This window comes from Hydra vulgaris, chromosome 05, assembly GCF_038396675.1.
Source record: "Hydra vulgaris chromosome 05, alternate assembly HydraT2T_AEP".
Lineage (NCBI taxonomy): Eukaryota > Metazoa > Cnidaria > Hydrozoa > Anthoathecata > Hydridae > Hydra > Hydra vulgaris.
Genome location: NC_088924.1, coordinates 24,407,501 through 24,424,701, shown reverse-complemented (window position 1 = coordinate 24,424,701; position 17,201 = coordinate 24,407,501). Strand labels below are relative to the sequence as shown.

The 17,201-nt window shown below is 28.4% G+C and overlaps 1 protein-coding gene across 1 annotated transcript in view; it reads left to right on the top strand.

Moving 5' to 3' along the window:
- LOC136080706 (uncharacterized) overlaps positions 1 to 17,201 on the top strand; it is a 172,441-nt gene that overhangs the window by 1,948 nt on the left and 153,292 nt on the right. The window contains exon 2 of the mRNA XM_065797696.1: positions 8,312 to 8,348. Coding sequence (XP_065653768.1) covers positions 8,312 to 8,348 — 37 coding nt within the window. The remainder of the gene's footprint in view (positions 1 to 8,311; positions 8,349 to 17,201) is intronic.

Here is a 17,201-nt window from a genome sequence, read left to right as displayed (position 1 = left end):
AATTTATCTCCTTTATTTTTAAAGCCCAGAATAATATTCGCTATTTCCACATAGTGAGTACTACTCCAGAATTAAAGGATTCATGAAAGAATTTTATTAATTAAATTGCGAAGCTTTTGTCACATTTTTTAGTATTAAGAGATGCAAGCCTTCAAATCCGAAAGATTTATAAGGGTTTAGATTCGAAAAGATCTATAAGGGCAAGTTCCTGATTTATGTCTGAGATAGAGAAATTTAAGTTTTCGTTATAAGTGCACTCAGATTCAGTATCACTTTTATTTAGCAATTGAAAATATTCAGACCTTTTAAGTGTAAACATTGATTTAAATTGAGAGTTCAGAAGATTAACTGTAGCAGGAAGAGCTTAAGTAATTTTCCTTACGTATCTCTGAGAGAACGAAATTTATTTGTAATTTACTGTAGTTTGTTGATAAGTTTGTACACGAGTTTTGGGTTGTTTGGGATTTTGATATTGTTCCTTATTTTTGCGCTTTTTTTACTTAAAATACTTCAGCTTTTACCGAGCGATTAAGACGATTGTAATTTATTTTAAACTAATTATTTATACATTTGGTTGAGCAACTAACATGCCCGGCAGATTTTTTTGCACGGATCAGGTTTTAATTTGTGGGGTAACTTATGGATCATACTTTTTGTTTTGTTTTATTAATCTTGGAAACAAAATAATTGCAAACAGTGCGATAATTAGAAATTAGTATATTGAACATTTAATCCGCAGTTTTATGTAGAAATATCCCAGTCGATTGACGCAATAAGTTTGATATTGAATTGTAATCACTTTTGTTGTAACTAAACGATTGAAATTCATTTTCGGAAAACGATTCTGAAACTAAGAATCTCCATGTGATACTAAAATAACCCTTAGTGTCATTACAAGTACAGTAGACAAGTTTAAAATAGAATTAATGTTGTAAAGTAAATAACAAGTCCAACATATTATTTGAGAAACTATAGTCAGCCTGGAAAGTAGGAAGTGTGACATGTTTTGAAAAGAAGCTCTTTTGGTAAATATTCCGTAAACCATATTTGGTAGGATTATTAGGGCTAAAATATATAATACCATTATTAGATCACTTTATATTAGGGGGGTTAAAATCACCAACAATCAAATAGTCATTGTAGTGCTTCTTAATTAAGCTATGAGCTAATTTTAAGGAATGAGGAAAATTTTATATTTAACTATCATTATTTGATTTTTACATACATCTTATAACTATATGTTTGTTAACTTAGTTGACGTCATTACATTGTTAACTTGTACCAATACCCAGACTTATTCAAGAAGATTTGTATAAAATTGAATAACTTTATGACAATTAAGTATGTCAATAATGTAGATAGTTACATCGCCACCTCAATGTTGTTTGAATAAATTGTATAGTATTTATTCTTCAGACTTAGATACACAATTTCATGATGAAATTGTCCAGTTTTACAAGTTCATGGCATCTGAATGGCAATTATCCTTGTGCTGATTAAAAAATTTTTTTTAACACAAAGATGATTGTAAGCATTTTGTAGGAATGAAATAATACCAGTTTTTTCAATGAATATTGACATTGCACATTGGATTTTTTAACTCTTCTTCTTACCAAGTGTAGTGTAGAGAGATTTAAAATTTTTTTTTTCAAGTAATACTGCAACGAAAGTTTAAGCAGTTAAACATTTTTGCTCAATAAAATTTCAACGCAATAATTTGAAAATACTACGCCAAATTCTGAAATAAAGTTTTAAAAAAATAACTAGTCACCCACGTGTTCTAAACTTAGTTGAAATAAAGCTTTGAGCTTAAAAATAACCCTTAAGGGCCTATTTATATGGAAAAGGGCTTGCGCGTTTGCGGAGCTAGCCCGGAAAACAAGCCAGTTTTAAAATTGCGTTTATATGAATTTTCGCCAAAAAAAAAATATAAAAAATGAAATCGTGGTTAGTCTAGCTTTTTCTAGCAGGGCTAGCCTCTTCATCTGTAAAATAATAACTTTAAAGATGGCGCCTATCGACAAAAAATTACATCGCATTTAACAATATGTTAAACTAGTGTTATAACACAAATAATGCTTCTTAAAAACCTAATAGTATTATACAAGCTTTACAAATTTAAATTTGATAATTTTTTAAACATTACTCTATTACGAAAACGATCACAATTAATTCAAAAGATGAAACAAGAGGCGCCTTAAAAGAAAAAATCGTAGTTGCTGGTATAAACTGGCAGAACTGATTTATGGTGGGATAATATAATAACTGATGTAGCTCCAATTAATGTATGGAAAACAATTTTAAGGCTTTCACGGTTTCTTTTCATGAATTTGGTTTCAGAGTTAAGCCATTATTTATTTCCTGACCGTTTTTCGCCTAACTCTAGAGCTCTATCAGCAGATAAAAAAGTAGCTATTACTTTATATTACTTAAAAGATAATGAACCTTTGGGAATGACTGCAAATACTTTTGGAATTGCAGTATGCATTGCTTCTACCGAGATAGATTTCAGTTTGTAAGGCAATATCAAAGTACCATGGGCCAAAGTATCTGTTTCTTCCAAGAAATCAAACTGAAATGCGAAATAAAGTATCAGAGTTTGAAAGTAAATTTGAAATGATACAAGCCTTCGGATGCATTGATGGCACCTATATCCCTGTTCGTTGTCCGTTAACTAACTCACAAGTTTTTTTTTGCTATAAGCAATATTTTTCTCTTAGTGCTCAAGCTGTATGCGAATACAAAGGCTATATATTGGATGTTGAGTGCATGTGGCCAGGAAGTGTTTATAGTGCTAAAGTGTTTGCAAACTCAACAATAAATATGAAGTTAAGAAATGCTATTCTTCCTCAGACGTTTCAAAAATCAACAAAAAAAGCAGAGAAGATACTTAATTATCTTATTGGTGATCCAGCCTATCCATTACTACCATTCTGTATGAAAGAATATAAACATTGTTCAAATAATGAAGAGATAATTTTTAACAACATGCTCAAAGCAGCACAAATTCCTATTGAGTGCACTTTTGGTCGCCTTAAAGCTATATGGGTTATTAAACAAAAAAAGGTTGATCTTAAACCAGAAGCTGTTCCTACTGTTATTTATGTTTGTTTTGCATTGCATAACATATGTGAAAAAACAAATTCTTATTTTGAAAACGACCTAGCTAAATCACAAACAGTTCCCATTAAAAGAAACGAAAAAGAATACAAAAACGTACCAAACCCAATATATTCTATAAATGAAGCTGAAATATTAGTTATACGAAGAACCCTTACAGACTTGATAAATTAAACATACACACAAAAAAACACATACATATATATATATATATATATATATATATATATATATATATATATATATATATATATATATGTATGTATATATATATATATATAATAAGCATCTTTAACAAATTTTTTATAAAGACTCTTTTTAAAATTATTTGTGTTATTTTATCTAGACAAGTATTTGTTCGTAACACTAAGGGACTAAATTGCATTTGTGAATTTAGTTTGATGATTGTTGTCGAGTTTGTACTATCATAGCTTGTGCCAAAAGCTCAATAGAACGACTTATGTCATTTTCTAGGTCAGTTATTGATTTACTTACAGTGTTAATACTTTCGGTGAAGCACTTTGTCGATTCTCGCATTGCTTCTGCCGATTCTATTCCGAATTGAGTGTCGTTTCTAGCTTCTTTAAGCAATAGTTGGTCGCGTTGGGCGGCGCTTAAATTTCGTTCCAAGTGCTTTCTTTTGTTGTCAATGAGTTATGGTAAACAGCTTTTTCTTTTTTAAGGGTTATTAATAATTTCTGCAGTATCACTGTTACTATCTCTATCTCTTCTGATAAGCCTTGATCAATTGAAAAATCAGTTTACGTCAATTAAAAAATCAGATATACATCGACTTTCACCAACAACTGCTTTTAAAAACTTTTGGCGAATTTCCTTCAATTTTTCTTGAACTCGTTTAATTCCTTATTTTATTACTTCTTTTGAGTCCTTTTCATTTAAAGTATCGATGGTAACAGGCCCAAAATACAACTCTTTTTATAGATCTCTGCCATAGATAAGCGAACTTCTCTATATAAACCAACTTTATCGGCATCAAAGTCAAGGTTTTTATAAAGCATCCTTGCTTTATAGCTGATAGCACAGTTTCTAAGGTTATCTACCATATTATAATCCCATTGATAAAATCAGCCATTTTGAGTGAGAGTTGCAGCAATATAAATAAAACTGCAACTAATAAAATCGAAAATTAATTGTAAATTATAAAAGCAAAACAACTAAAATTTTAAGTACACGGAAATTGCCAGTTTTATTATTAAATTTATTATTTTACGCGGAAGCTTTCAAATTTATAAGTCGTAAGAAATTGTACGCATGTGTACAAATTTATATAAGAAATTACCCAGCCCGAGATTTTGGCAAAAAACAGTGAGATATCGCTATCCGGGCTAGCTCGTTTATTCATATATAAGCAAAATAAAATTAAGTTAAAATATTGATAACGTCGATATTTCCTGCTTTCCATATAAACAGGCTCTAAGTAAATAGTTACAACCTCAAGCTTTATTGAGATTAAGAGCATAAAGCGAAAAGCATTTTTATTTCAAGATTATGAAAAATGAAGACTTTATGAAAAAAAAAGAAATATGCATAAACTGACCTTTTTTTGATAATAGTTAGTATGGATAATATGTTTTATAAGGTAAATTTAATGATATTCGTATAGTTGATTCTTATGAATGTCATATTTTTAAAAATCTTCTTTTGTTTTTATTTTTCCATTTGTTTTCTATAAAAAAATTTCTTCCTAAATTGAGTGGGTTGAACAAATCGTTATATACACGTATATATACAAATAATATTTTTTTATAGATGCAGATAGTATATATTAGGTATAGATAGAGATAATGATATTGGTATAAATGCAGATAGCGTTTTTTTGACAATTTTAAAATTATTAACATTTTTTTCCGACAGCAAACACAATGTCTATATAGCCAAGAGAGATTATTAGTGTTGTTGACGCTTTTTTACGCATATAACAGCACATAAACATGTGTTACTTTAGCAGAAAATAATGTTAATTAAATGTTGAAAAAAATTAAGAATATAATACAAAAGATCAAGGTTCGTTTTATGCCCATAGTATCAAATCAAAACAAAAAAAATAGCAACAAAAAAAGAAACAAAAAAACTATAAATTTGGTTGAATAAAGTATTTTCTTTAACTTCAGAGAGACAAAAAACACCAATCTAAAAATAATTTAAAGCAAATGACTTTAGTTCAAGTTCATTTTCAGCAGTTAATGTTCACTAGTATCAGAACTCCGAAAACACATACATCTGCTGAGAAGCATTCATACCAATTTCAATTATAGCATAAATACCAATGTCTAACTAAGGTGAAAGCATAAATACCATTGCCCAACTAAGGTTAAATTATTTGATTCACTCAAAAAAAAGAGTACAGACTGAAACATCAAATGCTATCCAAGGTACGGTAATATTTCAGATATGCTTTAAAAAAAGCAGAATCGATTTAATGTTTTGGTTTTGCTCAAATTAAATTTTCTTTCAGATAAAGTGAGACCAAGTCTTAACATTTTGCTAGTCAATAAATTAATGCTTAAATAAAAAGAAATTTAAAAAAAATGGATAACTTTTCAAGCCATTTTGATATATAAAGTCTTTCAATAAAATTGTGGGAAAAGGCATTATATGTATGATTTTGGATTAAAAAAGTAATGTCCTTTGTATAAAATTTGTATAGAACTTATGGCAAAAGCCCAAGATACTTTAAATGTTAAAATCTGATTTATCTGATTTGAATGTTGAATGAAGAAACATTTTTTAAAGTTGCTAAGAATTGGCCAAATGTTAACAAACTGGTTTTAACAATACTTAATGAAAAATGTCAGAGCAATTACACAATTGCAATTACACATTTCAATTGCTGATGTTCCATTAAAAATAAACTTTTTTAATTTTGCAGCCTTAATCTCCAACAACTTCAAAGATTAAGTATAAAGTTAATAATATTCATCTTAACAAGTTCACAATAGAAGTAAGTAGTTTCTTTGTCTCAATGTGCACTTTTTATTTAAAAGAGCTCATTAGTTTACTTTTTAGATTACCTTTTTACTCTAAATTAATTTTTTTAAATAGCTCAAGTAGCCAGACACTGTAAACACTATCTCTTTATCTTTTATCCATTAATGTCTCACATTTGATGTCATAGCACATAATGATGAAATTATCAAAAATTTTGCAAACTTTAGACTGCAAAAGAAATTATGATGATTAACTTTTAAACCACAACCAGCAGAAAAAAAAGAACTGCTGCTAATATTGTTGTTGAAAAATATTAGCTGTTATTTAAGAACTTTTTTATTTAGATGGAATCAATGCTGAAACAGGCATTAAAATGCATTAAAACAAGCTGCTATTGAAAAAATAGTGTAATAATAGTTTATATATTTGATTAACTTTAAACGTTTGTTGTTTACAGGTTTTTTTTTAAAAGCAATATTTTTTTTCTTAGTTCTTCTTATTTTTTAATAAAAAAAATCATAGATGATGATTAAATTAATACTTAAAAATGGATTTCAATGTTTCTAGTTCAGAGTAAGCTTTTATTTAATCTGACTGCAAAGTGTTTATTCATATAAAGTTTTTACTTATATTATTACCTTGGTTTTGTAAAACCAAGGTAATAATATAATGGTTTTGTAAAACCAAGGCAATTATAATAATTAAGTAGAATATTTAATAACAATTAAGTTACTGGATTTTAGCTACTTTCTAATATTAATTTTGATAAGTTTTTGTATTACTTAAAGCTGATCATGAAAAGGTTGGTCAATAAATTGCTGGGTCTCTTTTACTATTTTTTTTATTTTTTTTTATTTGTTAAGTAAAAAAAGACAGTGGACAGAAATGCGGGTGTAATGTTTTAAAATATGAGGCAAAACAATTTCAGCTTCGAATAGTTTTTATAAAAGGATAGTTATATACTCCAAAAATTAGAAAAATTTTGTCGCAAACATTTGTTATTGGTAAATATGCATGTATCTATAAGCACAACTTTTATATTGGTTTATAGTACCGCATACTTAATGTTAAATGGTATGCTTAATTAAAAGCTGTATATGGATGGTTGGGATGGCTGATAAAGAGTGTTTCGTGAACATAATGTTTCCGGTTCAATCTCCACCACAACTTTGATTATAACATGCTTAATTTGTTTCACACAGCAGCCTTGATTATAAAAGCTTATGTTTTGGAGTAAGGATTGAGTTACAGTTGTAACAAAAGTATATCCATTAAAAAAAAGAATGAATAAATTCTTTTATTATATGCCATCTCAATGCAAACTTGGAGAGATAAATACAGTGGATAAGCCAAAAAATAAAATTTAAACTTTAGTTTTGAAAAAACTTTATTTCTTTTTTTAATAAGATTTCAGTTCTTATTTTTAGATTGATCAAGAACGGCTTAATCAATCTTCCTTATTTCCTTATTTACAAAAATTTCTTCCTTATTTCCTTATTTACAAAACTTCCTTCCTTATTTCCTTATTTATAAAACTTCCTTCCTTATTTCCTTATTTACAAAACTTCCTTCCTTATTTCCTTATTTACAAAACTTCCTTCCTTATTTCCTTATTTACAAAACTTCCTTCCTTATTTCCTTATTTACAAAACTTCCTTCCTTATTTCCTTATTTACAAAACTTCCTTCCTTATTTCCTTATTTACAAAACTTCCTTCCTTATTTCCTTATTTACAAACTTTCCTTAGTTCCTAATTTACAATACTTTTTTAATTTTTTAAAGTCATTTTATTTTAAAATCTTTTTAATTTGATTTTAAAAACTTCAACTAATAATTTTTTGAATTATGTTTACTTTAAGAAAAACGAGAACAATTTTATTAACAAAATCACAATGACAGAGGAAGCATTGTATTAAATAAAAAGATCTTTTACAACTTTTTTTTTTTAAATATGTAGAAACTAGAATATTTATATTTTATGAATCAAAATACAAAAAATAAAGAATATAGTTAATGAGCCTTTTACTATTTTTATATTTCTATTTACTGCAATTTAATTCGATTATTTTTATATATTTGTTTCTTATATTTATATGTATATTTTTTAACATTATTTTATTTTACTAATATTTTTAAATTCAATGAACTTCATTAATAAAAGCATTTTAACTAGTGAGTTTCAAAAATAAAAGTTATTAATTCAATTGCTAACGATGTTTTAACTAAGATATTTATTTTATAGGTGATTATTATACCAGGATCATGCGAACTCTATACAGGTAAATTTTTTTGATTTCCATTTTAGTAAATCTGTAGACTTTTCCCAGCGGTCATAGGACGTTGGAATAACGTTGAAATAACGTTGATCAACGTCAATCAACTTTATTTTAACGTTATTCCAACGTTGTGTGCCCGCTGGGTTATTAATTGATTAGGTGAAATTTTTACATTAAGGTTTTAATATTTTTATACTTCTGAGATTTGTTTAAAATTACGCAAACAAAAATTTTCTAATAAAAAAATAAAATCATAACATTCTTTTGAAAATAAGTATATTAAAAAAAATCTAAACGATATTATAATAAACTGAACGTTGACCTCAATAAGAGTATTTTATATTAATGATTTTTATTTCTATAATTAAATGTCGAAGCCTATTTTGTTAAAAAATGTTGAAAAAACAAAAACTAAAATGATTATTACAAACAAAAACAAAAAACGGGCTGCTTAAAGAGAAACCACTGTTCTAGAATATTAACTTAGTTAAAGCTTTTTACAAAATCCTTTTAGTATAACTATGCTTTAACTGAAAAAAAGTCTCAATATAAAAATTTATATGCTATGATGTGGTTGCGTGACTTTCCTTAACTAAATAAATAGAAAGTAATAAGAACTTTTTGTTTCTTAAGCACTTATTGATTCCACCGTAGAAGCGTGTTCTTATCAATGACAAAAACAACCTTTAGCTGCAATAGTTTTGCAAGAAAAAAAGGTTGTTTTTACTATTAGATAAAACATTTCAATTTTTTTTTAAAGAACAATTGAGTAAGCAAAATACTAGAGCACCAAAAAAAATAATGATTTAAAAAGCGCTAATTAAATGTTAAATATCATTTGTGTTGTATTGGTATTTGATTTTTAGAGTGATAACAATTTGTTAAAAGGATTTTAAAGCTTAATTTAACAACGCTTTTTAAACTCTCAGTATAAATTTCATTTTTAGATAACAATTTTTTACAAATGGTTGTAACTTGTAATAAAGTTAAAATGTAACCTTTAAATTATTAACTCAATACCATTTAAAGAATCAAAAGTATTAGATGTACTGAGGAATGATAGAAAAAGAAGAAACATAAAAGCAAAAAAGGATACTGATGTTCATGAATGTAAGGAATACTGTAAATTATAAAATTTTGGTTCCAAACTAAATTACTTATATTTCTTGACTTATCCGGTAGAAACCACTGTTAATATCAAAACAAAAAATCTAAATTTGTTCAGTATTACAATGAATCTATACCTGATAAATTTGATCAGATGCTATCATACCATTTAAGGTCGGCAATTTTTTGCTATCTTTAAACACTTTAAGTATAGCAGTTAGAAATTGCTAGCGTCGACCTTAAAAGTAACTTTTTATATGTGGAATGTTAATTTTTTCTATGTTTACCAGACCTACTTGCTCTTTTGAGATTAGTTTAAATTTAGCTTTTTCATCTTCAGATTCTTTCCTTCGGATCTAGGTATTTATAACTGTTATCTTTTGATTCACAAAAACTTCGATAACCATTGCTTGGCCTGTGCATTTAATTAAAATAAAAGTTCACCTTTTTTTCATAATATCAGGCTTTAATATTCTGACTTTTTTTTTTTAGTTTTTGTTAAGACCCTATTCATTTAACCATCTTTCTATTTGTTCCTTATTGTGCTATTTCTTCTCAAGACTTCACTTTTTGAAAATGTTGTTTCTGAGCAAATTGACTAAGTCTTTTCTCATTATTCCTTAGCGAATCTTATTGTTATTAATGACTTAAACGCTCATTGCACTGAATGGCTTGGCTCAAATACTACTGAATCTGCAGAATCTAAAACTCAAAACTTTTGTATCCTGCTCAAATAGTTAATTTGATAATTGTTTTTAATATTCCGAGGAGTAATGACTTTCTTTTTTTGGCTGAAAATTGTACCTTGTTTATATTCTCCTAGGTTTAGGCAGGTATCAAAATTTTATTACTTCTTGGTGGTTTTAGGTCAAGTCCATTTAAGCTCTCCTTCATGGTTTTCTGTTTCTTGAGCCACTGCTATTTAAATTTGTAATCTTTTTTTATTTTATTTCATGGCAAGAAAAAGCTAAAATCAATAGCCCATGCCTTGCTGCGTTAATCTAATGCGCGAAAGAAGCTTTCTGTTACAACAATAAGCAAGTCAAGTGCAGATCGATGAGGTCAAAATGCAGCAGAACAGGTGAATCAAAATCCAAAATAGATTTTGTTCTGCCATAAGCTTATTTCATATGGTGTATTTTAAAAAGTTTAATAATGTTGCACTATTTCATCAAGTTGTTTTAAATACTGCATTTAAGTTGTCTTTGTAGAAAATCGCTCTTCTTTATTTCCAGTAACTTCTAGGGTACAAAAAGTTCTAAATTGGTTCCCGTGTTCCATCAACCATTTTAATGATCATCCTAATTATCTCATCTTTAAAGTAATTTTTGACATCAAAACTATATATTCCAGTCATGAAAAATAATCATTACTCTTAGATTATTTAAGTTGATCTTGAATATGATTTTTCTTCTTTAATTGATGATTTTTTTTTAAATGCTTTTTTTGCGCTTTCAATTATGTCTTCTACAGTTACGTTTTTTTGCTAATAACTGTTGCAATTTTGCTTTTATTTCTATATTAATGAGTGGTAACACTTTCAATAAATCCTCTAAGAAATGTCTTTCTATATTGTCCTTCACTACAAAATTTTCATGAAAACCATCTTCACTTTGGTAATTTAGCATTTGCTAAGATAACTCTTTTTGTGGGGTAATTTTGTGTTAATTAAACAGGTTAACCCATTGTTAGATATTCAAATTACGCCAGCTTCTATTGCTATAGTCATATCTCGATTAAACTCTTTTATGGCTTGTGGTCCAGACAGTATAACATTCATGTTACAGTCTCACAAAACTGTTTTCCAGAACTCACATCATTTCTCTCTAAACTATGTAATTAGTGGTTGAATAAATCTTGTTTTCCTGCCTGCTGGAAAAAGGCATTTGTTGTTCCAATCTTCAAAAACTCTGAAGAACAATTTGACTCCTCCGATTATTGTCCGATTAGTCTTCTTTTTGTTATTAGCATGGTTGTTGAGTCTTTGATAAACAAACTTTTTACACCACATTTTAAGTCAAATAATTTACTGTGAAACAATTAATACGGTTTTGAATCCTTTAGATCTACAGCTGACAAGCTAACTGCTTTAGCTGAAAGATTTTATCGCTCTCTGCCTCCATGAAATGAAGGCTAGGCTTAATGTTTTTGACACATCTAAGGCTTTCTACAGAGTTCAACATGCTGGTTTTCTTTATAAGTTTGTTTTACATGGTGTATCTGGAAAAGTTTTTGAGATTATTGAATTGTTTCTTTTTATCCGCTTTATTAATGTCATCCTCGAAGGCCAACAGTCTTTTTATTTCTAGTAATTTCTCGGGTACCTCAAGTTTCTATACTTTGTTCTGTATTGCTTCTTGTCTAGATTAATGATTATTCAGACATCATAACCATACATTTAAGATTCTGCTAAATTTTATATTGGTACGAGTAATTAGTAAATTACTATTCCTTAAAAATTTTTGTCTCTGGCTTTGAGGAGGACTCATGGACTTTATTTAAATGGTTTCAAATCATATAACTTTAATATTAATTGATCTTTTTACTTAATAATTTGAATCTGGCTATTTTCAGGGGTGATGAAACCAATAAAATGATAAAAAATGTAAAAAATTATTATTAAGTACCTGTAATTATCAATTTAAATAAATAATGAATGCAAATTAGCCAGATCTTGAAAATAAATTTTTTAACAGTGACTTATCTAAGAATGAAAAAATTAAGAAAGATTTAATCGTCTAGAATTATGAAGATATAAGACCTAAAACTAAACTAAACAAACTACACAAATTGATACTAATATTTAGGCGATCACCTACCAAGAACAAGAAAATATATAAAGGCTGAGTTAGAAAAACAACTGTCTTTGATAATGGACTGCAAGACACAGTTTAAGCGTTTACAGCAAGCTGCTCGCCTTCTGTTAATGTTCAAACTATTGCACAAAGTTAAAAACTGTGTACAAAAATAATTAATTGATATTTACTTAGTCAAAGATAATTTTATAGCTCAGTCACATGATTTTGTGACAATATTATCAGAGATTATTACAACTTCTCATTAAAGCAATGTAAAATTAAATGTAAAAACAATGTAATATTAAAGCATCAAAAGCAAGGTTAAAGCACTTTGTCACCAAGACTCTAGCCTGTTTACAGCAACAGCTATTTAATTTTATGCTTACAAAACTAAAAGCTGCTGAAAACAAAACAAGTAAATAAATGTGCACAGTTTTAATGGTTTGTATGCATGAACGCTGAGCTGGTATGAGTATACTTCTTCAATACCTGCGTTATGATTAAAACTACCTCTGTTATCCCGTGGTCCAAGGATTGGTGTATTTCAATCCCAGAATCCCTGTATTGAGAAAGACGGGATTGCAATTCTTTTAGAAAATATAAAGTACTTGATCTTCAAGTATGTAGATTTCCATTTATGTATAATGGGGGATGGTCCCCGTTTTTTGTAGCGGAATATTGCTATTGATATTCCACTACCTTTCAGACTAGCTGGAGCTGTGAATTTTTTGGTATTTCTGTTGTGCCGATGAAAGTGCATATTCAAATTGTATTCAGGGCCTAAGACATATAGCAAGGGAGGCTAGGGCATGTGCTTAACTTTTTTGTAGCAGAATCTTGCAATATATTTTTGACTACCTTCCAAACAAACTGGTGCACTGAAACTTTTAGCATTTGTGTAGTTCTAATGAGTGTGTGTTAAAATTGTTTCCATGGCAGACAACCAAGGGGACTCAGGTATTTGCATAACCAATATCTTTGATTTTTATGTTCTGTTTCTGATTAAGTCAAGTTCGCTATAACGTAAAACATGACTAAACTGTACAGGTATATTAAACATTAAAATCCATCAACACCCAGGTGCGGATCGAGGGTATAACCTTTGTGGCCAAGGCTACAACTCAAAATAATCATCGAAATAAAAAATAGTATAAAATTTCAACACATTTTTAAAGTAAAAACGATATAAATAGTTAAGATAAGTTTATGATTTTACGGTATAGGCTGACTAGTTTATGGTTTTATTTATAGTAATACATTTTTATTGTAAACTCGTATGCCGTCAACACTCAAAACCCGTGGCTTGAAGGTTTTTTTCCCTTTGGCTGTACTTATTTTCCAGTCTTTTTGTGCCCACTTTAATCCAAAAATCCAAGCGCCTTTATTATTTTCATCGCAAGTTGGTAATTATGGCAGATATGTTTTGAAAGAATACTATTCCAAATGCTATTCATACTTCTCACATTCAAATGTGAGAAGTGTAAATACACAATAAAATGTTGCAAAAAAAAAATTGTTTACAAAATTAAACGGTTTAATTATCTAACCAGTTTAATTTATTGATATGTTTTGGTAGAAATTTTCATGATATGAATGTTTTAATGCCATCTTTTAAAATGGATCATGTTTTTGTAGCTTAAAGGTATATTTTTTAACCCTTTCGTGACGAGTGACCCGTATGGCGGTTCATAAAATTTGTTTCTAATTGACGAGTGACCCGCATGGCGGTGCATAAACAATTTTGAATATTTCAAATCATCTATAGCAATTGGGGAAAACTTTAAACTTATTTTTGAAATGTGAATAATTTCTTAAGTTAATGCTTTAAACCGTTTGTTAACTGCATTTATAGATCGCTCAAAAATTAATTTTAAAAAATGACAAAAACAGATAAAAAGTATGTCATGTCATGAATGAGATCCTTGATATTTTTTTCAGTAATAGTGGTAAAGATTTTTTTTTGTTTGACTACCAAAATAAATGTATCATTTATTTAAATTCAAAAACGGTATGTTTATGTATTTCTTCTTTTTTTGTTAAAGGTTACATATAGAAACTATATATTTTTGTTAATTTCAACATGATATATTTTGATCACGTCACTAAGATATTAAATTTTTTTTTTAGTTTTTTAATTTCATGAAAGCCAATTCTTTGACAAAAAAAACAAGGTCTTATTTGTAAAATTCTGACTAGTAATTTTTATTTTATACTCTTTTAATTGATCATGATCCTAGATCGTTACTTTACGCGCAGTCATATAGCTGTTTTTAAGTCAGTCGCGAAAGGGTTAACAATGTTTTCGCGAACTATATTTATTATAAAAAGATAACATGCTTTTTGTAACTGTAACTATGTTTGCTTATATACAACTGTTTCTCTGAACATTCCTATAACATTTAACTTTTACATTCTTATTTTATTCAACAGGTTAATACCATTAATAAAAGTTTTGCCACAAAGCTGCATAAAATATTTCTATTTTATTTTGCTATGAATGTAAACAATGAAAAAATTACATTTTTATTTGTTGAAAAAAAATTAAATCTTTATTTTAGCTTCAATTAATGAAGATTTTATAAGTTGACTCTTTTGTCAGTAGAATCAACTAAAACACAATATAGAAGAATCTCCTATAATATTGGAGAATCCTCGAAAAGTAAATTAGGAAACATTGTTGAACTACCTAATTTTGGGATTAATGTCAGTAGAATCAACTAAAACACAATATAGAAGAATCTCCTATAATATTGGAGAATCCTCAAAAAGTAAATTAGGAAACATTGTTGAACTACCTAATTTTGGGATTAATGTCAGTAGAATCAACTAAAACACAATATAGAAGAATCTCCTATAATATTGGAGAATCCTCAAAAAGTAAATTAGGAAACACTGTTGAACTACCTAATTTTGGGATTAATGTCAGTAGAATCAACTAAAACACAATATAGAAGAATCTCCTATAATATTGGAGAATCCTCAAAAAGTAAATTAGGAAACATTGTTGAACTACCTAATTTTGGGATTAATGCAGGAGACACTATCTTATAAGGTCATTTAAAAAATACCACATACATTTATGAAAATACACAAAATCAACTTCTAGAGTTTTGTGGAAAGGTTTTTGCGGAGATTCTTATTTCTGAAACTAATAAAAGTCAGTAGTTTTCAATTTTAGTTGATAAAACATCTGATAGTGCCAATCTTAAACAGATGTCTATTTTTATTAGGTTAGGGTGGTTCAGAAAATAAAATGATTTCGTATCTTAGAGGCACTTACATTTTTAAGTTCCTTTTGCTTTGTAAATACACCACAAAAAATTTGAAGAACATCGGACAATATTTAGAACTGCTTCATCAACCTTAAAATAACAGCTTTTTTTTAGTAATTTTTAAAAATACTCTTAAAAATTATAATTTTTTTAAAAATTTTAATTTTTTAGAGTATTCTTGTAAAGATATAAAACTTGTTACATATTTTTTTAAAACATAAAAATATGCAACAAGTTTTATATCTTTACAGTAACTTAAAAGTTTGGATCATCTTTGGTGAGCTTAAATTGGATTTGAAATAAGAAAATCTTTAAAACATAAATTATTTTAGACATCCACCTCGTACGGTGAAAAGCACCAGGATTTCGGAACAGTGTACCTGAAGGTGGAATATTTTCAAGAAAGATCAAAGTAAATTCAATACTTCTAAAATAAAATCTTTTATCTCTCTCTTCAATTCTGTAAGTTCTTCATTTAAACGATGATTGGTGCAATATGTTTATGTTTTTTGATCCATGTTCCTGGTTATGTCATGGCCAATATTCCTGAAATCGACGAAATAACAACACATTTGGACCAGAGGATGGACCAAGAATCTGCCTTGAAGACCTCGTCTCACAAAACTTTATGCAAAGGAAAGCGACATGCCAACCAGACAAATTTTTTTCAAGTTTTCATCCTAAAATTGTGCACGCACCATTTAGTTGACCTGTGTTTTATGCCGTAGTATTGAAAGAAATCACAACTATTTAATTTTGCAATTTCAAATCAGAAATGGCAACCATTTTTACTTTTTCTTTAAGCTCACTAGTCCCTTGTGCCACTTTAGGAATTGCCAAAAGTTTTGCTGTTCCTAATATTAAAACTAAAATTTTGGGCCCACATGAAATTGGTGCAAAAGTTTTCTATCAATTTGATTAACGAAAAGCCCCTCCAAACTAAAGGCTGCCTTAACGTTAGCATAATGTTGAAAACGATGCTTTACTCGGCTTCTTCTAATGCTACTACAAAATATTGGTAGTTTTGATATATCACCGTCACTACACGTTTGGATGGCTGATGTTAAGATATATGCTGCTTTTCTGTCACTTACATTTGTACAACCAAGTGCAGATGCAAGTACTGAAAGAATAACATCTAAAGCAGGTACCTTTGCATGTTTAGAACTTAATGGAGATTTTTCCTGACAATATTCCTCAACAAAATAGTTATTTTGTTGAACTATATAGTCTTCATCGCAAGATATAGCATTGTCTGCTTCGCTTAAACTATCTGATGATGACAATAATTCTTTTTTTTTTTCCAGACAATCTTTGGAGTTTCGCTTTCTCTCTTCTTCTTTGATACCACGTTAAACTTCTATTTGCATTCTTGTTTCTTACTTTCATCTTTTTTTGCCAAAATTTTATCTACATTTCCGATGGTATGTTTTATTTCTAAACGTGATTTTCTTCTATTTTCATCAGCTTCAATGCATCGTGGTAATATCAAAAAGACAACCTGCTGTGCTGGCCCACTACGACTTTTGTTCTTTGAAATATTTCTGTATCTTTCCAATAAAACTTCAGTTTAACGAATAATACTTCTATGTTGAGCAGTTGGATTTTTTGCTTTTGCCCCAATCTCATACAACTGCTGGATTACAGTTTTTATGGCATCTTTTAGAGTTTAACTGTTC